Source organism: Falco rusticolus, chromosome 11, assembly GCF_015220075.1.
Source record: "Falco rusticolus isolate bFalRus1 chromosome 11, bFalRus1.pri, whole genome shotgun sequence".
NCBI lineage: Eukaryota > Metazoa > Chordata > Aves > Falconiformes > Falconidae > Falco > Falco rusticolus.
In genome coordinates, this window is record NC_051197.1 from 16,118,206 (window position 1) to 16,137,231 (window position 19,026).

The window sequence follows — 19,026 nt, forward strand, 5'->3', positions numbered from 1 at the left end:
GGGCACCGGCGGCACCGCCCGGGGCCGGGACGCACGCGCACCCCGCGCAGCGGGCAGGGAAGCGCTGCGCCGTGTTGACAGCACCGGTTCCCACGCTGTGAAAGGCAGCAGCGCTTCAGGAAGGTTACGGGAACCATGAATACAGCCGGTACCGCCAGGTGCAAACCGCCCCGCGGGCCCGCTCTCGCACACGCCGAGCGCGGTGCTTTTTCTGGACCTGCCCGTACCACGCAGGTGCGGTTTGTAGCCCTCTTTCTGCTGGCAGAGCATTCTGTACAGATCGACCCGTCCCAGCACTGGTTTCCAAAAATAGCGATCATAACGGAGTCTAAAAGAAAAAAAAAAAAAAGGGGGGTGGGGGTGGCGGGGGAAGACATGTGAACCTGCTATCAGAAGGCGCTGTTGGAGTCTGGCAAGCCAAGCTGGAAGCTGGTTTTATCCTCATGGCCAAAAGCTGAATGCATTGGAAGCCTCCCCCAAGAAGACAGGAATTTAAAGCTTTTATTAAGTCTTTTACAGATAACCATAGTATACTTTATCAGTAGCCACTGCGTGGACCAAGAGAGACATACAACTACCGTGAACATCCTATATTACTAAACTAGTACTACCACAAAAATGAAAATTACTTTCCCAGACCAGAAGACTGCTTATATCTGGCTAATCTTAAGAGGGTTTTAATTGTTTACACAGTCTCATTATCATGTATCCTGCAGTTTTAGAGCTGAGGCACTACAGCACAGGCATCAAAAATCTCACCCAAATTCCTAGTTTTACATACGCTATGACTAAAATTCAAAACCAGTCATTTCCAGACTTCAGTCTCAAATCTCTTAAGTCTCTTAAATTTGTCTTAAACCTCTGGATATCAAAAACCTCTAACATACTTGCTCCTGAGGCTAATCAGCCCCCAAATTATTTTTTGAAATATACCTGAAATATACCAGAAATTTACAAACATGTTTCTGGGTTACATGATTGGTAAGTAAACAAGTCTTTGGTAAATAATAACTACTCTGTTCTTTACTTAGTTAAAAAAAAAAAAAACCACCAAAAAACCAAAAAAAACTTAATTCATTTTTAAATCTAGATAGCTGCTTTTTAAAAATAATTATTTTTATAATGAATAAGGCTCATATAGCACAATGCTGAGTGGGATAAATGGCTGTATGTAACAAAACTAAGTGATGTTTTCAGGTTACGGATCCCGTTAATACGAGGCTCCTGCTTTGGCTCATTTTCTTTTTTTTTGCCCTTCAGCCAGGCCCAGGAAGCTGAATCTGAACAAGAGCTTTCTAATGAATTAGATTTCAACATTTAAAGGTATCAGCAATCTAGAAAATACTGTGGAATGTATCCTTGCCATAGACGGTAGGTACTGGACCGTATGATAAAAACTACAACAAACAAATTAGTTTAGGTTGAAATAATACTTTATAGCTGCAGTATTTCCAAAAAATGTCTGATTTACCACTCGTGCAGTAAAACAGAAAAACTATGCACTATGCATGCTTGTGCGAGTTACAGATGACTGCTTGCTCCCAAAGGAAACCTAAAGGCACAGGACATAGGTAATATGAATGGAAATCTAGTAACAAACATTGGCTTCCATTTTATTACAAGAATCCAATTAGAAACTGAATGCCTAAACTGATATTTTTACTGTTTGTACACTAGATGCCTTCACTTCGGCTAAAAGATACTATACCATGTCCTTTAAGAAAATTAGCAGCATTAAATAGATCTTGTAATTTCAGAGGAGAAATAAAAAGATGTGTGCTTTAGGTTTGGCTTACAGAGTTTTGGGAATTATTTTAAATGTTCAAGAAATGACCAGACTATTTTTGATTACTCTTACAGTTTTACTGTTCTACTATAGTTTTTAAATCATCTGCCTTGGTAAAGGATCAGTTACATTTCAGACAATAAATAGTATACTTTACAATACATACTATTCAAGTCAAAGTATTGTACTTATAAAATAATGTAACACTGTAATAGGATCTTCAAGATCGATTCCATTTTATATATTCTGCAGCAAAAATAACATTTCTAGTAGGAAGGAATTACTTATAAACCTAGCAAGATCTACACATCCACATGTGTGTGTAAACAACTTAACAAGGTTTATTATGTTTCCAGAAAAAACTATGCTTTTACAGTAGGTTTTCAGCTAAATGTTATTATAATATGGTAGTAAATATATAACAGTGCTTATATGTAGCTCCATCACAAATTTTAATTTGAAAAAAAAATGGAGTGTCATTATTTACAAAGAACGCCAACTTCCCTTTCGCTTCATAAGTGACTGTATCTCTGTGTGAACACAATGTTAGGGCGAGGCATTCCAGATGAACTGCAGCTAAGATTTGACGAGGATGATTTCATGATGAACAGTGAAGGTCCTGGCAATAAATACCTAGAAAGGATATGAAAAATACAGCAGAGTTTACAGGCAAAGTGACACTCAAGAGCAAAAGAATTAGTTGTTTGTGCACCATGGCTTTTATAATTGTTGTATGCAAGAAATTATGTCAAATAAATACTATTTACAAAACATACAGGGCATTAGGCACTAGCTAACTTAGGAAACAGATCTAAACTCAGAGAAACTCTTACCAAAATTTCAAGATGTCTGAGGATCAAACATCTTTCCAGTCCTTTAGTTTAAAGCAAGCAGATAAATAAAAAATGGCGTCCTGTGTAACACTACTACCAAAACTTAATACTTTACCCACTGTTATAGTAGTATTTATTTAAATTAAACTAGATAAAAACTGTAATTGATGTTAATCAGCTTGTAAAATGTCAAGTTGTAAAAAAAGGAAAAAACAGAGATTTCCATCTTTGGTTTCCAACTTCTCAAAAAATAGACATGCTATCATCACTACTCTACTAAAGAAAGAAACAATGATGCTACAACCTAGTAAGTTAAATCAGTGACTATTTACCCTTTAAATTCAGGCAACTATATAGCCTGAATTTTATGTACTACTCCAAACAATAATTTATCATATGCCTAATATTCATTCTTAAATCTTTCCATGTTATCATTTCATAATAGTTAATCGTATGTCACTAGATGAGCACAGTAAGTGTGCAAAAATAACATCCACACTAAATCAGAATTTCAGAACTAATTATGTCAGTGCTAGGATGGATTAACAGAACACACTGTATAAATTATTACTTAAAAATAGTTGCATCGTTCTAGTGAATCGTATTAATAAGTTAAAAGACTGATCCTACTAATCACATGGATAGACATAGCATCATACTGTCAATGGGAGACAATCTGTATAAGGAAGTGTACACGTGTGGTTTCTTTAAGCTTTGAGAAAAGCTGTTATAAAACTATGATCACCAATGCGTTTTTTAAAAAATTTACAAAAAAATAAAGGCTGATTTGGAATGGGTTGCTGGTGAGCTTGACAGCTCTCTACATCACCAGACTGAGATCTACACTTGCTTGATGATAAAGTAAAAAATTCTAATGTTTCCTACAGAATATGCCATGTAATACATAAGATTATTTAGCAAGCTGTAAGGACCTAGCACTAGATGGGTTTTTTAAAAAAATCTGTAACACAGATGAATTTATCAAAATATGAAAAGTCTGACTTTTTACAGTTTGATTTTAGCTATTCTTTCGAAGAGATTTTGGTATAGTTTTTGAGCTCTCCTATTGTTTTCTTTACACTTTCAATTTTGTGAGGAAAAATGACATTAATACATATTTGCATTAATAATCCTATTCATTCTCTTCATGACATATAGTGGATTTACAGCTAGGAGATGGGATGGAGAACAAATTTGAAAAGTGTAAAAAGAACTCTGTGGCAGTTTTCATTATCTTTTTGTCTCTCCCTGTACAAAAAAATTTCCCAGCTAAAGAGGTATATTTGTAATCTTTGAAAGCTTTAGTTTCATAAACACTAACAAAACCAACCATTGGTTTGTGCTCAGAAAAAGCAAAGCTCTTCACATTAGCTTTTATAGTCTTGAAAAAATTGACTTTTTGTACATTTATAAAATTATATTCTCTATCCTTTCTTGCACTTCACAGTTTTAAAGTCAAGAAAACTATTAGTAGTAGTACAGATTCTTATATCATTTAAAAACAGAAAGATGAAATGTGAAATACTATTGTGGTTCTCCCATTTCTAGAAAAATAGTTCATTACCTTACAATTGTGGGGCATAACAGGCAAGAGCATTTATTTCCACACATATTTTTCATTTCATGAATTCAGAATGCCATGGTTAACTATCAAACCACTATATCCACGGTATAGTTGTAACATTTGTGGAGATTAATATAAAAACTGTAACTTTAATAAATCAGAATTGTTATGGCACTCCATTGCTGAAGACATACTGATATTTAGGATGTAGAAGGCTTAGATTCCTCTAGCTTGTAAAATTTATGAATAAACTTCCATTCAATATCCAAAGAAACACAGAAACTGGAGACAAGAAAGTTCTTTTGGACCATCCCTTTCACTGCTTTCCAAATGTAAGCCTGTTAGCTGCAGTATGTTAGAGTAATCTGATCAGTTTGAATAGTTTGTGGTTGGTCATGATGAAAAATTTTCTGCAGTATTAACAGCAAAAGCAATAAAAACGTCAAGGTTGAAGATTTTCTAGGATTAGCTAATCCAAATGACTTTACCATACCCCTGCTATAGCTCAGTAGATGTTAATATTGAATATGATTTTTTTTGTGGCTAACATACTTCTACTTTTGCTGCAACCAAACAAATTCAGTTTCTGGTTGGTTTTAAATTATGTTGAGTTCCTTAAGATCCATATGATAATAACTAATGGGTTCAGTGTATCAAATAACTAGTCTGAGATCCAGCAAGTAAGCAATTGTCATAAAAGTAGTTTAACAGATAATATATCAAAGGTTTGCTTTTCACGTAATATTTAACTCATAAAGCCCTTCTACGAAATAATGTCTGTAAGATTTTTTTTATGTAAACAAAGCATTTGTCAGTTTATGTACAAATTGCCATTATTAATAGAATTTGGAACCTAACTAACTTGAAACTTAGGTTTAATTCTCCACCTACAACTGCTGAATTGCAGATTATTGACTCCTATAGTTGGAGTATTTTCAGTGATCCCTATACTATATTATATCCCTGTACAATATTATAATCTCTATTGTAACCAGTTGGAGAACTAGGTCAGCCAATGGAGAATCGGGTAAGTGCCAAATAATTTTTTTACTATATGATGCTGTTTTGCAAGGTTTGAAAATATATTTATGCTCTGTAAAATGAATTAATAAAACTTTCAATCTGTAGGTTTTGGAAATCAACTTTGCAAAACTGTGCAATACAGCAAATCAGATGGCACTTACCTGACCATTGGCTGGAGCTGTGCCCCTATAGCATCCCACTGCGAATGTGAAGCCAGAAGTATCACACATGTTAGGATACCTCTAGGAATGCAAATCTGGAATCAGTGACTTTGAGGGATCTGAGAAGGGGAAGAAAGGAAATTTTCAGTTCAATTTATGGAAAGCCTTTGCTGCAGCTACTTAGGCAGTAGGCCATCAAGACTTTAATAAGTGCAGTTTCACACAAAATGTGTATATCAGGTCTTCTTTTAGTAGCACTTCATGAGTGGGCTAGAAAGATCAGGATGACGGAAATTCAGATCATGGGAAATGGTGGATGATTTGTCTTTTTTTTTTTCCTAAATACATAGTGAACTAGGATTAAAGAGAAGTGTAGTGGTAGCAAAATAGACTGAAACCTGTTCCTATATTATCTTTTATACTTATAATTTAGGAAAATAATATTGAAATTTATACCTTGTATCATCCCAGTGGGGGCTAATCCCAGTTGGTGAGCCTCTTGAATCTGATGAATATTTATAAACCACCAGCAGGCAGTGTTTACAAAGCTGTACTATTCGTTGGCAACACTGGAGTTGCTCAGGAGTCACCACCTCTGTGCTTTTACTGAATATGGTTTCCCAAGAGCTCCTGTTACGGAAAAAGACACAACTTTATGTTTTCTGTCACAAATTGCAATCTGAGAGCTTTACTGCTTTATATCAGATTTAACAATAGAGGAACAAAAGAAAAAGCATGCCCTTGCCCATTTACGGGAAAGGTCTATACAACACAATGCTGGCAGATGCAGAGTTCAAAACACAAATTAAATTAATCTTCATATGTGAGATGTCCACAGCCATTTTTCACTTGGTTTGCTCCCTAAAGCATTTATAAGGCCATTACTTTGGTTTAGCACATAAAGATTTACTGTCACATAATTGTGCATGTCTTCCAGCAGGAATAACAAAAAACACTTACTATTTTTAACAGGTTACCACCTGAAGGCAAATGTGATGTGATATTAAAGGAATTAAAAAAACCCAATAAATTATTTCTAAATGTCTACACAGCATAATAATACTGTTCTAATTTAAGTACATGATACTAAGAAATAAATACAAAACTAATTTACAGGAGATTAGTATGCGCTCCTCTTCATTATCCAACTAAACATATGAGGACAGTTTCTCAGTTTAGTCACTCAGAAACTAGTTATTGTTCCACCTGGTTATGTGGAGTTGGTCTTCCACAATTAAGTGCAACACAAAGTGTATCTATAGAAGCATTCCATTTTGAAATGCAGACTATCATGCTTTTTTTCTTAAAAAGCCATTTCTCAGCCCAAAAAAGCCTCAAACCCTAACATACCAGTATAGACCAGTACCACAGAATACAATAGTTCTCTGCAGACACCTCAATGCTCCCGTTTGTGCAAAACTCTGACTAGATTACAGATCATTAAGTCTGTTGTAAAGGCAACATGATCCCTGTGAAGACTTTTCATAATCAAGTAGCACAGACAGTTTGTAAGACTGAGGTTTATTTGTTCATGAAAGAAGCACTTTATAGAAGGAGGAAAATTTGCTGCATCTGGCTTCAGCATAGCATCCAGGATGATTTAGCCTTGTTCACTGAGATCAGCAGTAGATTTCGTAACATTGATGCAAGAAGTTTGTCCTTAAAACAACGTTAAAGAACCAGCACGCTTACTTCTGCCTAGTGATATTTTTAAAAGTATACTGTATTAGGATGGAATTAGGAACATTAATGACTAAAAGATAAGCTGTATGTATAGCTATCTGATTTTTCATCCTGGATCCTCAGTCTAGATGATATATTCCAGCTGACACTGCTCAGTCCTACATAATTTCCATCGCACACATAATTTTCAAGTGATGCAAGCATTTCCCCTTAATTATTAGCCATATAACAAATTATTTAAGAAATATTGTTTATAAGGCACCATAACTGTTTCATTTCATAAACAGAATGATCCTACTACTTGAAGAGCTACTATTTTCTTTAATATATTTTTCTCAATATTGTTTCCCATCTGGGAATATTCCACATGTATTTTTACATGGAAATTAATCTATTGTCTTCATTCTTTCCTCATTAAATCATGTGATGGTTGGTAGAAAGCAGCAAGATGAAGTTCTAAGTATTACATTCATTCAACAGATTCACAATGCTACATTTAATTATATTCTAATTAAATCCATAAACCTCAATAATCCTGTGGAAGAAACTCTCCTGATAAATTCCTTAAGTTCTGGGCTTCGAGGTCTGTGATCACTTTCCTACAGTTATGAGAGATTTATCAGTGAAGAATATGTGGCCTGCTCTAACTATGGCTGATTATGAACATAGCAGTATACAGTTACCTTAATAACAAAGATTGAGATTTAGAAATATATATGTGAATTTTAATGAGCTTACATATAAATGTATCTATGCAACCTACTCCATGTGCTACGCAGATTCAGTTCATACTCCATTATACTGCAGCCAACAGGCATCAGAGAACTGCTGCCTAAGGAAATTTAATTTATTACGTCTTAACTTCAGTTTCCATACATTAGTAAGAAATCATGGAGTCCTCATCAGATCCAGAAAATCAAAATATTGCTTGATTGTGCAATATTGTCAATTACATGTTATTCTTTCTATAACCATCTGAAGTCAACTGTTTCTACCAGTTTTCTCTTATTAATTTTAATTGTTTATTACACAGTAAAACAAATGTAACTTTATGAAACCATCTGTATCATAGCTGTTTGACTGAGGTTTTCCTTGTTTCTTTGTTCATTCTTTCTGCTAAAATAGCATATGCCTAGCAGAGACCTAACCAGAAAGAGAAAACCTTACAGCTATTAGCTACGCTATTCTCCTAAGACATCTATCTTACGAATAGTCAAAGTACCGTGCACTCCTTAATATATTTTCATATACTCATGTTGTTTCTGAATTAGCACATTAATACCCCTCCCTGACACATTTCCCCAAATTCTACACATGCCCTATGTTAATTCCAATCTGTTCTTTAAAATGGCACAATGAACTCTAGGGAGAGTGATGAGAGGATGGCCTCTCTGCTACAGAGGTGCTCTCATGAGTTCTCAGCTGCGGATTACACAGCCAGGATGCTTGTAACTGAATAAACAGCATACTGGGAAGGTACTAACAGCCTTCTGTTTTCTTCTGTGAATTCTGTATTAAGTATATTACATGGAGAGTGATCTCTGCGCATACTGGATATTTGTATATTACTTTTGCAGTATTTTTAGAATCTTTTACATAGTAACTCTCTTACAAGGAATTGGATCTTTGTCAAAGAATTTAGCTCCACTTTGGAGTCAGCTGAGTCTTGTTCTGCATGAATGAAATTATTGCTAGATGAGAAATCCTATTATTGATTGAACTCTTCTGCTGGCTCAAAGACTCTTCTCCCGAGCCAAGTGAGCATCAGAGTTGTTCGAGGATTTTAAACAAAATCCATTCTTTGTAGAGAAAAAAATATCTAAAATTAAAATTTTCATGCATATTAGAAGATTTGCACACTAGAAGTAACATTCAAAATAATAACAGCATTATTAAAATGGAAAGTAATGATAATATTTTATGATAACAACAATTGAGCTTGGATTCAGGACCTCCACTGGCATAAAGAGGGGACCCTGCAGGGGCTGAGGATTATTTCAAAAAAAAAAAAAAAAAAGAAGAGGTTTCAGATTGGAAACGGAAATCTTTTCTCACCTTACTTAAACATTTGGAGTGTGCTGCATTCCCAATACATACATTTAGCAAATTTTAAGGCTGACATTATCTGCGGGTTCCCACAGCCCATCTCAGTGAACAAAATGTGGACTCCTAACAGCTTGCTCAACAACAACAAGCCTTCAGCAATGATAAGACAGTGGTAAAGAAGCCCAGAAAACCGATGGCCGCCTGGATACTCTCAGATCCCTCCCTCCTCTTCTTGTTACCCATTTTGTTGGGAAGCAATTAACAAGTGCATTACATGCATTCTCTACATATGACAAATGACTACATGTGAAGAACATATTGAACGGATTTCTTTGTACGTACAAGATCTATCAGCACACTATTGTGTTTGCTGTAGTTCATTTTCAATAGACCTTTTAGAACACCTTACACAAGCTAATCAAACCCCCCTCCCATTCTTTATACATTGTATATACTTACAGAGAAAATGTCTTTTTGTATGCAATATTTTTCGTATTTAAACATTTGTATTCTTATTTTATGAATAAGTTTGGTGGGTGGAGAGGGGTATGATCTGATCCTCCAAACCTATTCTTACATGAATGCCTTCGATTTCAGGAATGTAGTTTTGAAGTGTAGGATACTGAACTGTTAATATGTGGCCTGATCTTTGTTTCCCCATAGAAAACTTGTATTTACTACCCAAACCAGAAGCATCTGCTCACCTCAGTGTTGACATTTCCTATTCTGCATGTACTTACATTCCCACCAGTGTGGGAAACAGTGAATGTAATCAAGCACAGAAATTCCAACTCATTATTTGTAAATCACAGAACTGACATTGCATTTGGTATGAGATGCACTTGTGACTCAATTCTTCCCTTGTAAGTCTTGAGCTCAAATAGATATGGCAATGATTTCTGTTGATGGTAAGTCCACATTTGACACTTCCAGTGGTCTGGCCTCAAAATTGTGCACCATCCAACAGAAGAGTTGACCTAAAGCTCAGATATTTTGGAAATTAGATTTTTTTTTCCTCAGATTTATATTTGTAAATACATTACTAAATGTCTGATTCCATTACTGAAATGGTTGGCCTAGATTCTTAGATTTCTAATTATTCTGTATCTTTAGATGGTTTTAATACAAGATCAACATATTACAACATCCTTTTGAATTAAAATGAGCAAAGTATCTCAGCAGAGATTGTAATAGTGAAGTTATGAAGAAGACTAAGGTAAGAAAAGGCTTACCCTGAATTACAGAAACAGTTCCATAGACCTTGACCATGGCTCCAAAGTAGGCGATTAAATACACGGTTAAAAAGACGGTATAGATGTAAATTTTCAATATCAGGAGCCTTCCAGACACGCTGTAGTACTGCACGAACACTTGTCTTGACTATATCCAAAACCTAGGAAAGAATATTCCAAGCAAATCAAAGCAAAGGCATATTGCAGAACCTAAACCCAACTGTTCACTGATTCACTGCACACATACACACACAAACACACACACACACACACAGATGACTGCATAGCTATAAATTCCCACAGCTGTCTATGTTTCATTTCTGTGCATTCATCAGCAAACTTTTATGATATGCTTTTCCTGTCAATAACATTTTGCAAAGCCAAATCAAAATATTTCATTTTTATTACAAAGAAGTTCATTTCTATTTCTTCAGTCTGTTCAATACTAGCTTGTTTAAATGACAAAAAGAGTTTAAAAAGAAACAAAATGGACAGATTTACAGACTAAAGGCAACATAATTAACAACCCAAATATTACATATTTGAAGATTATATCTTCTTCTTTTCCCACTCCCTTGTGAAATACCATCTATTTTAGAAAGAACTAAAATGTCCTAAAAAGCTACAAACTGCTTTTGGTTTGTCTGTTTAAGCTCAGTGTTAGCCTAGATCAGACCATTTTAGTTAACCTTTCATGCAGGAAACAGTATAGTGAAATCAGTAAGATAATAATTGGCAAGATTTTTAAAATAGCAATGTTTGTAGAATGCAATGGATTTATTATATATGGACTACATTTAAATGCAAATGTGTAAAGATGTGGATGAAGAAAATGCTAAGCTGCATTCAGTATAGCACTGAGAGTTTTACCCAGTAAGCCTTAGCTACTCGGTGCACACACACAGATTTATACGCAGTTGTGCATCCAACACATCAGAGTCCTCTTGGATACACCTTTACACAGCCCACTGAACTGGTACATGGAAGGTGGGATTCATCTTGTCTGCTTTTAAGCATCTGTATGTTCTCTTAAGTCAGGCCTCTAGGCTCCCTCCACAGTCACTGGAGAGCAACAGGTTCCAGGGTGTCTTGGCTTCTGCCTGTTTAGATACTGTCAGTAAGACTGGGAATAGTTTTGTGACCAAAGTAGTGTTTAGGCCCCACACCAGCACTCTGAACAGTGTAAAATCTGTCAAAAAAAACAAAAAAAACAAAAACAAAAAAAACCCCACCTATGGTGCATGTAACCTATTAACAAAAAAGTCAGTGAAATCAACATAATTTCCTGTAAAGGAGATGCCCTTACTGACTCTCTCTCAACAGCATCTTCCAGAAAACCAGTCAGACTCAAGTGGGTGGTACACTGATGGAGTACTCATTTATTTGGTATATGATGCTGCAAATTAGAAGGTACAATGCTTTCATAGGAACCTTTCAGATATGTATGACCAACTGATTCAGATGGTGAAACATCTGACTCTCAAAAAGGTGGAGGTTTAGGGGAACAGTAAAGTATGGAAGCATGATGCGGAATTGCAGTTTTGTGGTCCAGCATAACAAACCGTTGTTCATAAATAGTCTGATCAGACATGATGAAGGAAACAAAGAATAAAAAAAAATGCTTGCAATAGCACAATGAAGCTGCATAGCAAAGAATAATGCTTAATGGGCAGAAAAATCTATAGATATCTAATAATGACAATCTCTATGAAATATGTCATTTACATGTTAGTTAAACTGTTTTTTGAAGACCCAGGATTAGTTTGCATGCATAGAACTCACACTAATTCCATGCACGTTATTATCCTATGCAAATATGCTGTCCTCTCTTTTGGGAATTTTTATGAATGCAGGTGTCTAACACACTAAAACCACACCTGTGGTCTCTTCCTCCCAAAAAGTGAGATAGAAAGAGCAGTAAATCATAATCTAAGAATGGTGATCTTGTTTAGTCACTACAGGAGCTAAACCCAGGTTTTTGACTGCCCCACACTTGTGGAATGGGCCCAGATTTTCAGACAATCTCTTAGCAGTGTTAGCCTACTGTCTTAATGCTTCTCAAGCAGCCTTTCCCTTGCGTCCCGCCTGACTAAGGCTTTCCCACACAACGGCTAGTGGCTGTGATGGTGTGCACCCATTTGAACCAACCAAGTCCCATAAAGGATCAACCATGTATTTCTTTGCAATGTTACACTGACTAACAGTAATTTATCTTCCTGTGTAAAACAGAATAATTCCACTCCTTACAGATTCTCTCAATAGTCCAAAAGACCTGAACAAAGAACTATGATGCCAACATAGAGCTTTTTGTTTTACTTTAGCACCTAGAGCTGAAGAAAACTAAGGACTGACCCTTGCATCCTAAAGCAAGCTGCAGTCTGTCAGGTATTCTATGAAAAAAAAAACTTCTTGCTGTTTTTACTGTGTTGATATTGCCAATACGCCAGAGGGGAAAATGTCCCAGTTAATTGTTCTTAATTTGCAAACTGGCCTCAATCACCCGTTTAAGAAAAGAGACAAGGCACTGCGTAAGAGCCGAAACTTCAGGAAACCTACATCCTCCTTTTACTAAGTTAATTTCCCTGGTTTGCCTTCATCTTTCTGTTTACTTTAATTTACATCATTTACTTTAACATAACAAATTATCTAGATGCAACAGAACAAGATGCTATGAAAGAGCATATTCCAAAGCCTCTGGTAACCATCAAAACACTTTTAAAGAAATTATATAAAGTGATGTAACATGAAGCAGTCACAACTCCTCCCATACAAAAGTCTCTTTTTCCTAAAAGTCTTGGGAGACTAAATGTCATTTTAGCACGTATTGATTTCATTGGTTTACTCTGAACTTGCTTCTAAATGCCTCCTGTATCTTTGCTGTAATGCCAGAATATTACACACTAAGAAGAGCCGAAGTTTAATTTTTCTACCTCGTGTTGAGTAATTGTTAAGCAAATATGGCTGTCAGGGATGAACGTTGTGAAATCTAGTACATTGCCCAGGTATTTTCCTCTTGTGTGTTAGAATTTCCCAGTAAGTATAGTGAAGGGGTCTGAGTTCTGTTTTGTATTCCACAAAGTTGTAGAAAGTACCTTTGAGACAGATTCCTTACTTGCATAAATATTCTCCACCTTGAGCTTGCTTCTCCTTTACCCACCTCATTGGAATATAAAACATACTTCTTTCAGATCAACAAAAGCTTACACATTTGGCAGTCCTCAGCTGCAATGTCATTGTCAAAGTTAATCCATTTTTATAAACTACCCTTCTAAGAATAACTATCTGATTGCTTGAAGGGATTGAGGTTAAAAGCAGGGTTTTTTTTAAAAAAAAAAGGCAAATCATTTCCAGTGCAAGCAAAGATGAAGGGCCCACTAGTGCTTCAGGAATTCTAAGTCTCCTAAGTTGTAAAAGATGTCCTCACAAGAAGAGCAAAAAAATGCACATTTCTGATTGTACAGTTTTTGCTAATAACGACCTAGCGTATCAATTGGTATCATGCTGACTGGGTACATGCCCTTGGCTTTACACGATTGTCAGTCAAACAAAGGACAGGACCACCCTTTATTGTTGGCTTTCTGAAATAATGCTTAAAGGAGAAAAATCTGACTACACTGAAAAGAAAGAAAAGAAAAAAACCCAAACCACACAAAAAACCAGACAGACAGAGGTAAATTAAGCCAGATGGCCAAAAGGAACTTAGGAAGGGCAATTGAAGAATGTATAGTAAACAGTCTCAGTCCCTCAAAGAGCAGGTTTATCACTCCCTGTGGTGATTCCTTCCCATAGTTTTGGGGAATGAGCTATAGGGAAGGGATAAAAAAAGACACCTTAACCAGCCTCATGTGAAAGCCCTGTATTTCAGCTGCAATGATGGGCCCAGTTTGATGACTCCTTTCCACATTTGTGGCATCATAGATCAAAGAAAGCAATTCTAGCAACATGTCCCTCACCAGTCCCAACTGTCCCAAGGATTCCTGCTGAGAAAATGAGATCTCCATTGCAGCAGCAGTATGAATTTTGGGCCCTGTTATCTATGTAAGTATCTACCCCTCCCTCTCTCCCTCCCAGCAGCTCTTCCTGCATATCACCATTTTCTACAAGTCCCCACCAAGACACTCCCTGGTTTTGGGCAAAAGGCTACAGCTGCCATATGCACACAATATAAATGACCTATGTGCATGTACACTGGGATTACTGCATTCTTTCCTGTAATTAAAAAGAAATACGAGATCATTTTAAGCGAAGGACTATTCAGCAGAATGGCTGTAGACATCAAACAAAAAATTACGATTTCAGCCAACGAAATTGATTGCTCTACTGATTCCTGTCAATGGCAGAAGAAATAATTCTGCTAAATCATAGATATGTGCTGCCCCTTGACATGGTTTGAGAAGAATTCTAATTAAATTATAGCCTCCTATACTTCTAAATTCTTTTTTAGTTTGTCATGTCTAATTTAGTTTTAGAAAGCTGTGTGGACACATACTCCATTTAATGTCTGAACTTCAATAGTCAAATATATGTGACGTCACATCAAATGGACATGTTTTTCTGTCCAGTATGAAAATACAAGCAGCTAATGCAACATTCAATAAAATACAATGTGAAAGACTGAGGATCATACTGCTGATTTTCTTAAAAGTAATTTGAGATGAGGATCTGAAATGATTCTTCCATTCTCCTTTAACAACCTCCCAACATTTTCCAATGATAATATTTATCACATATGCAGCATTTTGATTAAGTTATTTTCTTTTATGGTCTATAAAAATAGATTGCAAAACTGAGACACACAGCGATTAAATGCCTGGACCTGATATGCTACCATGTAATTTGGTCAGTGACCAAAGCAGAAAGGAAGACCCAAAATACCATTTTAGGGGCACCAAAGTGTTAATAATAGATACAATTTCTGCTACATTAAGGAAAATAAATATTACACAGGGAAGATAATTTTGACTGACATATGACATACAGGTATGACTGACACTACTGTGTGTCAGGTTGTAAACAGACTAAAACTCTTTAGATGTTATGTACTACAATACCTCCTAGATAGAGGATTAGTGAAGACAGAAGGATAAACAAATATACTTAGTCCTTTGCAAGACGAAACCAGTTAGTTGAGCATTTTAACAATATCAATAATCGTTGGTTGGCATGTCTGGTTTTTATTCAGCATCATCTGTTGTAATACTGTGGGTCAAAGACTCAAATAACCAAGTGCAATATCACAAAGACTAATGGAGTTTTAATACGTCTGGTCTGGAACTGCTGACTGGTTTGTCTCTTATCAATCAAATCTGCTGAATCAATACACTTCTAAGAATGTTTGCTAAAAATTAAGTACATAAGCAGAATTAATCATTTATTTGTTTACTTTTCTTTCAGCAAACTATTTTCTTAAGAACTTGTTTTTGAAATTATATTCCAGGATAATTATGCTTGTCTAAATATAGAGCAACATAATTTTCTGCAACTTAATTAATTCATATATAGGTTAATATTAACAGCCAGTATTTTAGTATCTCAAGTCAGTCCCAGGTACTGCTGAACACCAGCAGAAACACTGCTATGTGTCTACTTCAGACAATCTGCCAAAAATGAAATACGTTACTTACTTTTCGTTGCTTTACAGAATCCAGTTTTACCAACCAATAGGATGCCACTTTTGTTTTATGATACTTCCAATTATCCATAATCTGTAGTCATTGCAAAACACAAGATGAAAGAAATACACATAAACCAACTGAAATCTGACATTTCATTCATGAGCATTCCTAATGCTAAAAAGTCTGAGCATCTATAAGACCTCTGTGAAAAGATATTTTCTCTAAAAGAAATGGAAAACATTTGCAAATTTATGGGGGGGAACATTTGCAAAGATATGTGCAATCTTTCAGTTTAATCCTACCCTCTTTTCCACCTGATTCTGACAGTCGTACACCACAAAGCAGGTAGAAACTTGTTTTGACAGACTCAGCTCAGATTCCTTGAACACAGCAATAAGTTCAATAATGCATAACTGTTAACCTATTTAAATAGCGAGGGGTTTTGCTGCATAAAGGACATCAGGAATACCTTGAAAATATCCTTACTATAAATGGTCATATATGAACTGCAATACTCTTCTTTTATGATGTCTAAGTGCTACCAAAATAGCTTGAGCTGTGAACATACATTTTTATTTTCATTTTGTTATTTTACCTTTTTGTTCTATTGCAGACCTACGACAAGTTCTGCCTCACTGACAACTAATATACCATTACTTGTTTCCTTCCATGATGAAGTATTATTTCCCATCAGAAACTAGCTAAGGCCAGATGAATTCATAAAAGAGTTCTGCCATAAGTGCATTTATAACCACGCAAGCGTTGTATGAGCCAGTACCACTAGATGGAGCGCATACACGGGCATGTGTGCACGCACACACACTCCCAGACCTACATAAATACACACGCTCCCACGTGTCTGAAAGAAAAAATTTAACGAAGCATTTTATTTCTGTTTCTATGCTAAGAGACTCAATATGCTAGTTATGAATGCTGTCTTCCAGAATCACCCAAAACAACCATCATTACAGGAGAATTCCTTTCCACTGTGATGTAGTTGCACAGATTGCTAGAGACATAATCAACATTTTGAAAGCTCACAGGGCAAAGGACATTTCAAGTCAGATATTGAATTAGATGAGTTCTAACACACAGTAGACTGTGCTTACTACATCAGAATACAGGTGTTAATTTAAAGAACTAGATCCCTCCATATTTCTACTAGGCTGAGAAAAGAATGATCTTTTTTTCTTTTCCAAGCTGATGTTAGTTTCTTTGCAGTAGATATTTAAAAGGTATTTAGATAGCATGTATTTTCTGCTTAGTATCTTAATATTAGGTGCTGCTTTTTAATTGCCTTTTAGATTGGGCATTTTCGCCTGTCTTTGATACCAAACTATGAGGGTCAGGATAATGTTGGATGTAAGAAAGAGTAAGCTGGCAGACTAGAATATTCAAAACATATGACTGGTTTTCTTTATGACTAGCAAACTTCCAGTTTGCCTTGCAGCATACCGTTCTGAGTTCTCTAGTATGCCTATTCTAGAGCAAGTTAAACATGTCAGGCTCTGTACTAACAACACCAGATGAAATATGAGTTGTAACATTCTTCTTAGCTTACTTAAAAGTTTGAACTTTCTCCACAATGAAAAATTGTATTTTCCTAACCTTCCTGATTGTTTCTCATGTATTTTATAAAGACATAGGAATGTTTTCAGTGCTGCTCTTTCAAGGTCAGAAAGTATGCAAGGCTCCAAGCTTTTGAAATCTTTTGAATTATCCTGAGTTTTGGAAGTTTTAAGGCCACAGGAGCTCATGAATCATAAATTGAGCTTTCTACTTGCCTTCGTGTTAGTGGCCTAAACAGTTCTTCTTTCTTATTTATATAGATACTTACATCTTCTATAATTAATTCTGATTCTTCATCTGTTTTTCCTGGGAACTTCATTCTCATGTCATTGATAATGAGAAGAGTCTCTTTTATCAAAGCAACTTCTTGCTCTTTTGTTTTCTGTTGCAGCAACGACTCACTCTAAAAACCAATATGAAGTGGAGGAAAAATTTCAGGTGTGTCATTAGATCACATTACAAAGACGGTTCCTTGACAAAAATAAATTCTAAATAGGGTGACATAAAATATATTAGTAAAGTATATAGATATATCATCTAATACATGACTAATATACACACATATACCTCATACACTAATGCATCATCATTACTCATAGTTGTCAAGAAATAAAGAAAAACAGTTCAAATGTAAGTTTGCTTGAAACAGGATAAACAAATATATATTTGATATTTCTGGTCCCCACCATTTAAAATATAAATTTGAAATTCAGATAACAGACTTTGAGATTAAATTCAACATAATGAAAAAAAAAATACTAATCATTAAAAACTTCCTTTCAGTACTTCACTGCACCAATTTAACAGAAACTGCCAATTATATGTCACTGTGCTAAGATTTCTGAAAGCATAAAAAAGTAAGGACGCTTTGCTTCTACTCTGGTCAGTGGGGATTCTGACAGCGTCTTCAGCTGTCCAGGATTTTGTTTAAAGTATCAGTGCTTCTTACACCAACACCAACTTGAGCCCCTACAGTGTCTGCATAAGACCATCCCTGGAGGGTTTTGGGGTTTTCTTTAGATTTTAGACACTAGTTGTAAGTATTTCTGATCCTTTTTCTTTACTTTTGCATACTTTTCTATTTGGAAGAATAAGTGAGCATAATTGTATGTTTTTTCAAAAGTAAAATTTAAAATGTTTAGGCATTTTAATTCTTTGTATTTTGTAAGAACTACAATACTTACTTATGGATATTTTTGCTTAAGTAACTGATAAATATTTGCATGCATAACAAAATATTTTGCTATATGATACATAACTGAAATAATATGATAGCAAATATTTCCAAATCCACTTTTTTTTTTTTTTTCAATTACTGCTATGATAATGTGTCTGCAGTTCTCAACTGTAAATGGCTTACTCTAAATTTAGTTTCCATACCTTTAGAACATTTGGATCTCAGCAGCCTCTAAAAATGGCAGCCCACTGCTCTTTTCTTGCCCAAAGGATAGATAAACTGATACTTTATCACACACAAATGATTTCTTCTTAGTAAGTTACAGTTTATCAATTTT

At 35.4% G+C, this 19,026-nt stretch overlaps 1 protein-coding gene across 7 annotated transcripts in view; it reads right to left on the reverse strand.

The window, feature by feature from the left end:
• Positions 1–483: 483 nt before the first annotated feature.
• Positions 484–19,026, reverse strand: part of TTLL7 (tubulin tyrosine ligase like 7) — a 77,145-nt gene continuing 58,602 nt past the window's right edge. For 5 of the 7 annotated variants that reach the window (XM_037404508.1, XM_037404502.1, XM_037404505.1 and 2 more), the window contains 5 exons: positions 17,781–17,915; positions 15,953–16,033; positions 10,329–10,489; positions 5,824–5,997; positions 484–2,419 (listed from right to left, as the gene is read on the reverse strand). In XM_037404508.1, coding sequence (XP_037260405.1) covers positions 2,299–2,419; positions 5,824–5,997; positions 10,329–10,489; positions 15,953–16,033; positions 17,781–17,915 — 672 coding nt within the window. In that variant the 3' untranslated portion in view covers positions 484–2,298. Of the gene's footprint in view, positions 2,420–5,367; positions 5,487–5,823; positions 5,998–10,328; positions 10,490–15,952; positions 16,034–17,780; positions 17,916–19,026 lie in introns of all 7 variants that reach the window. The other 2 variants (XR_005106775.1, XM_037404507.1) reach the window with 2 other exon arrangements.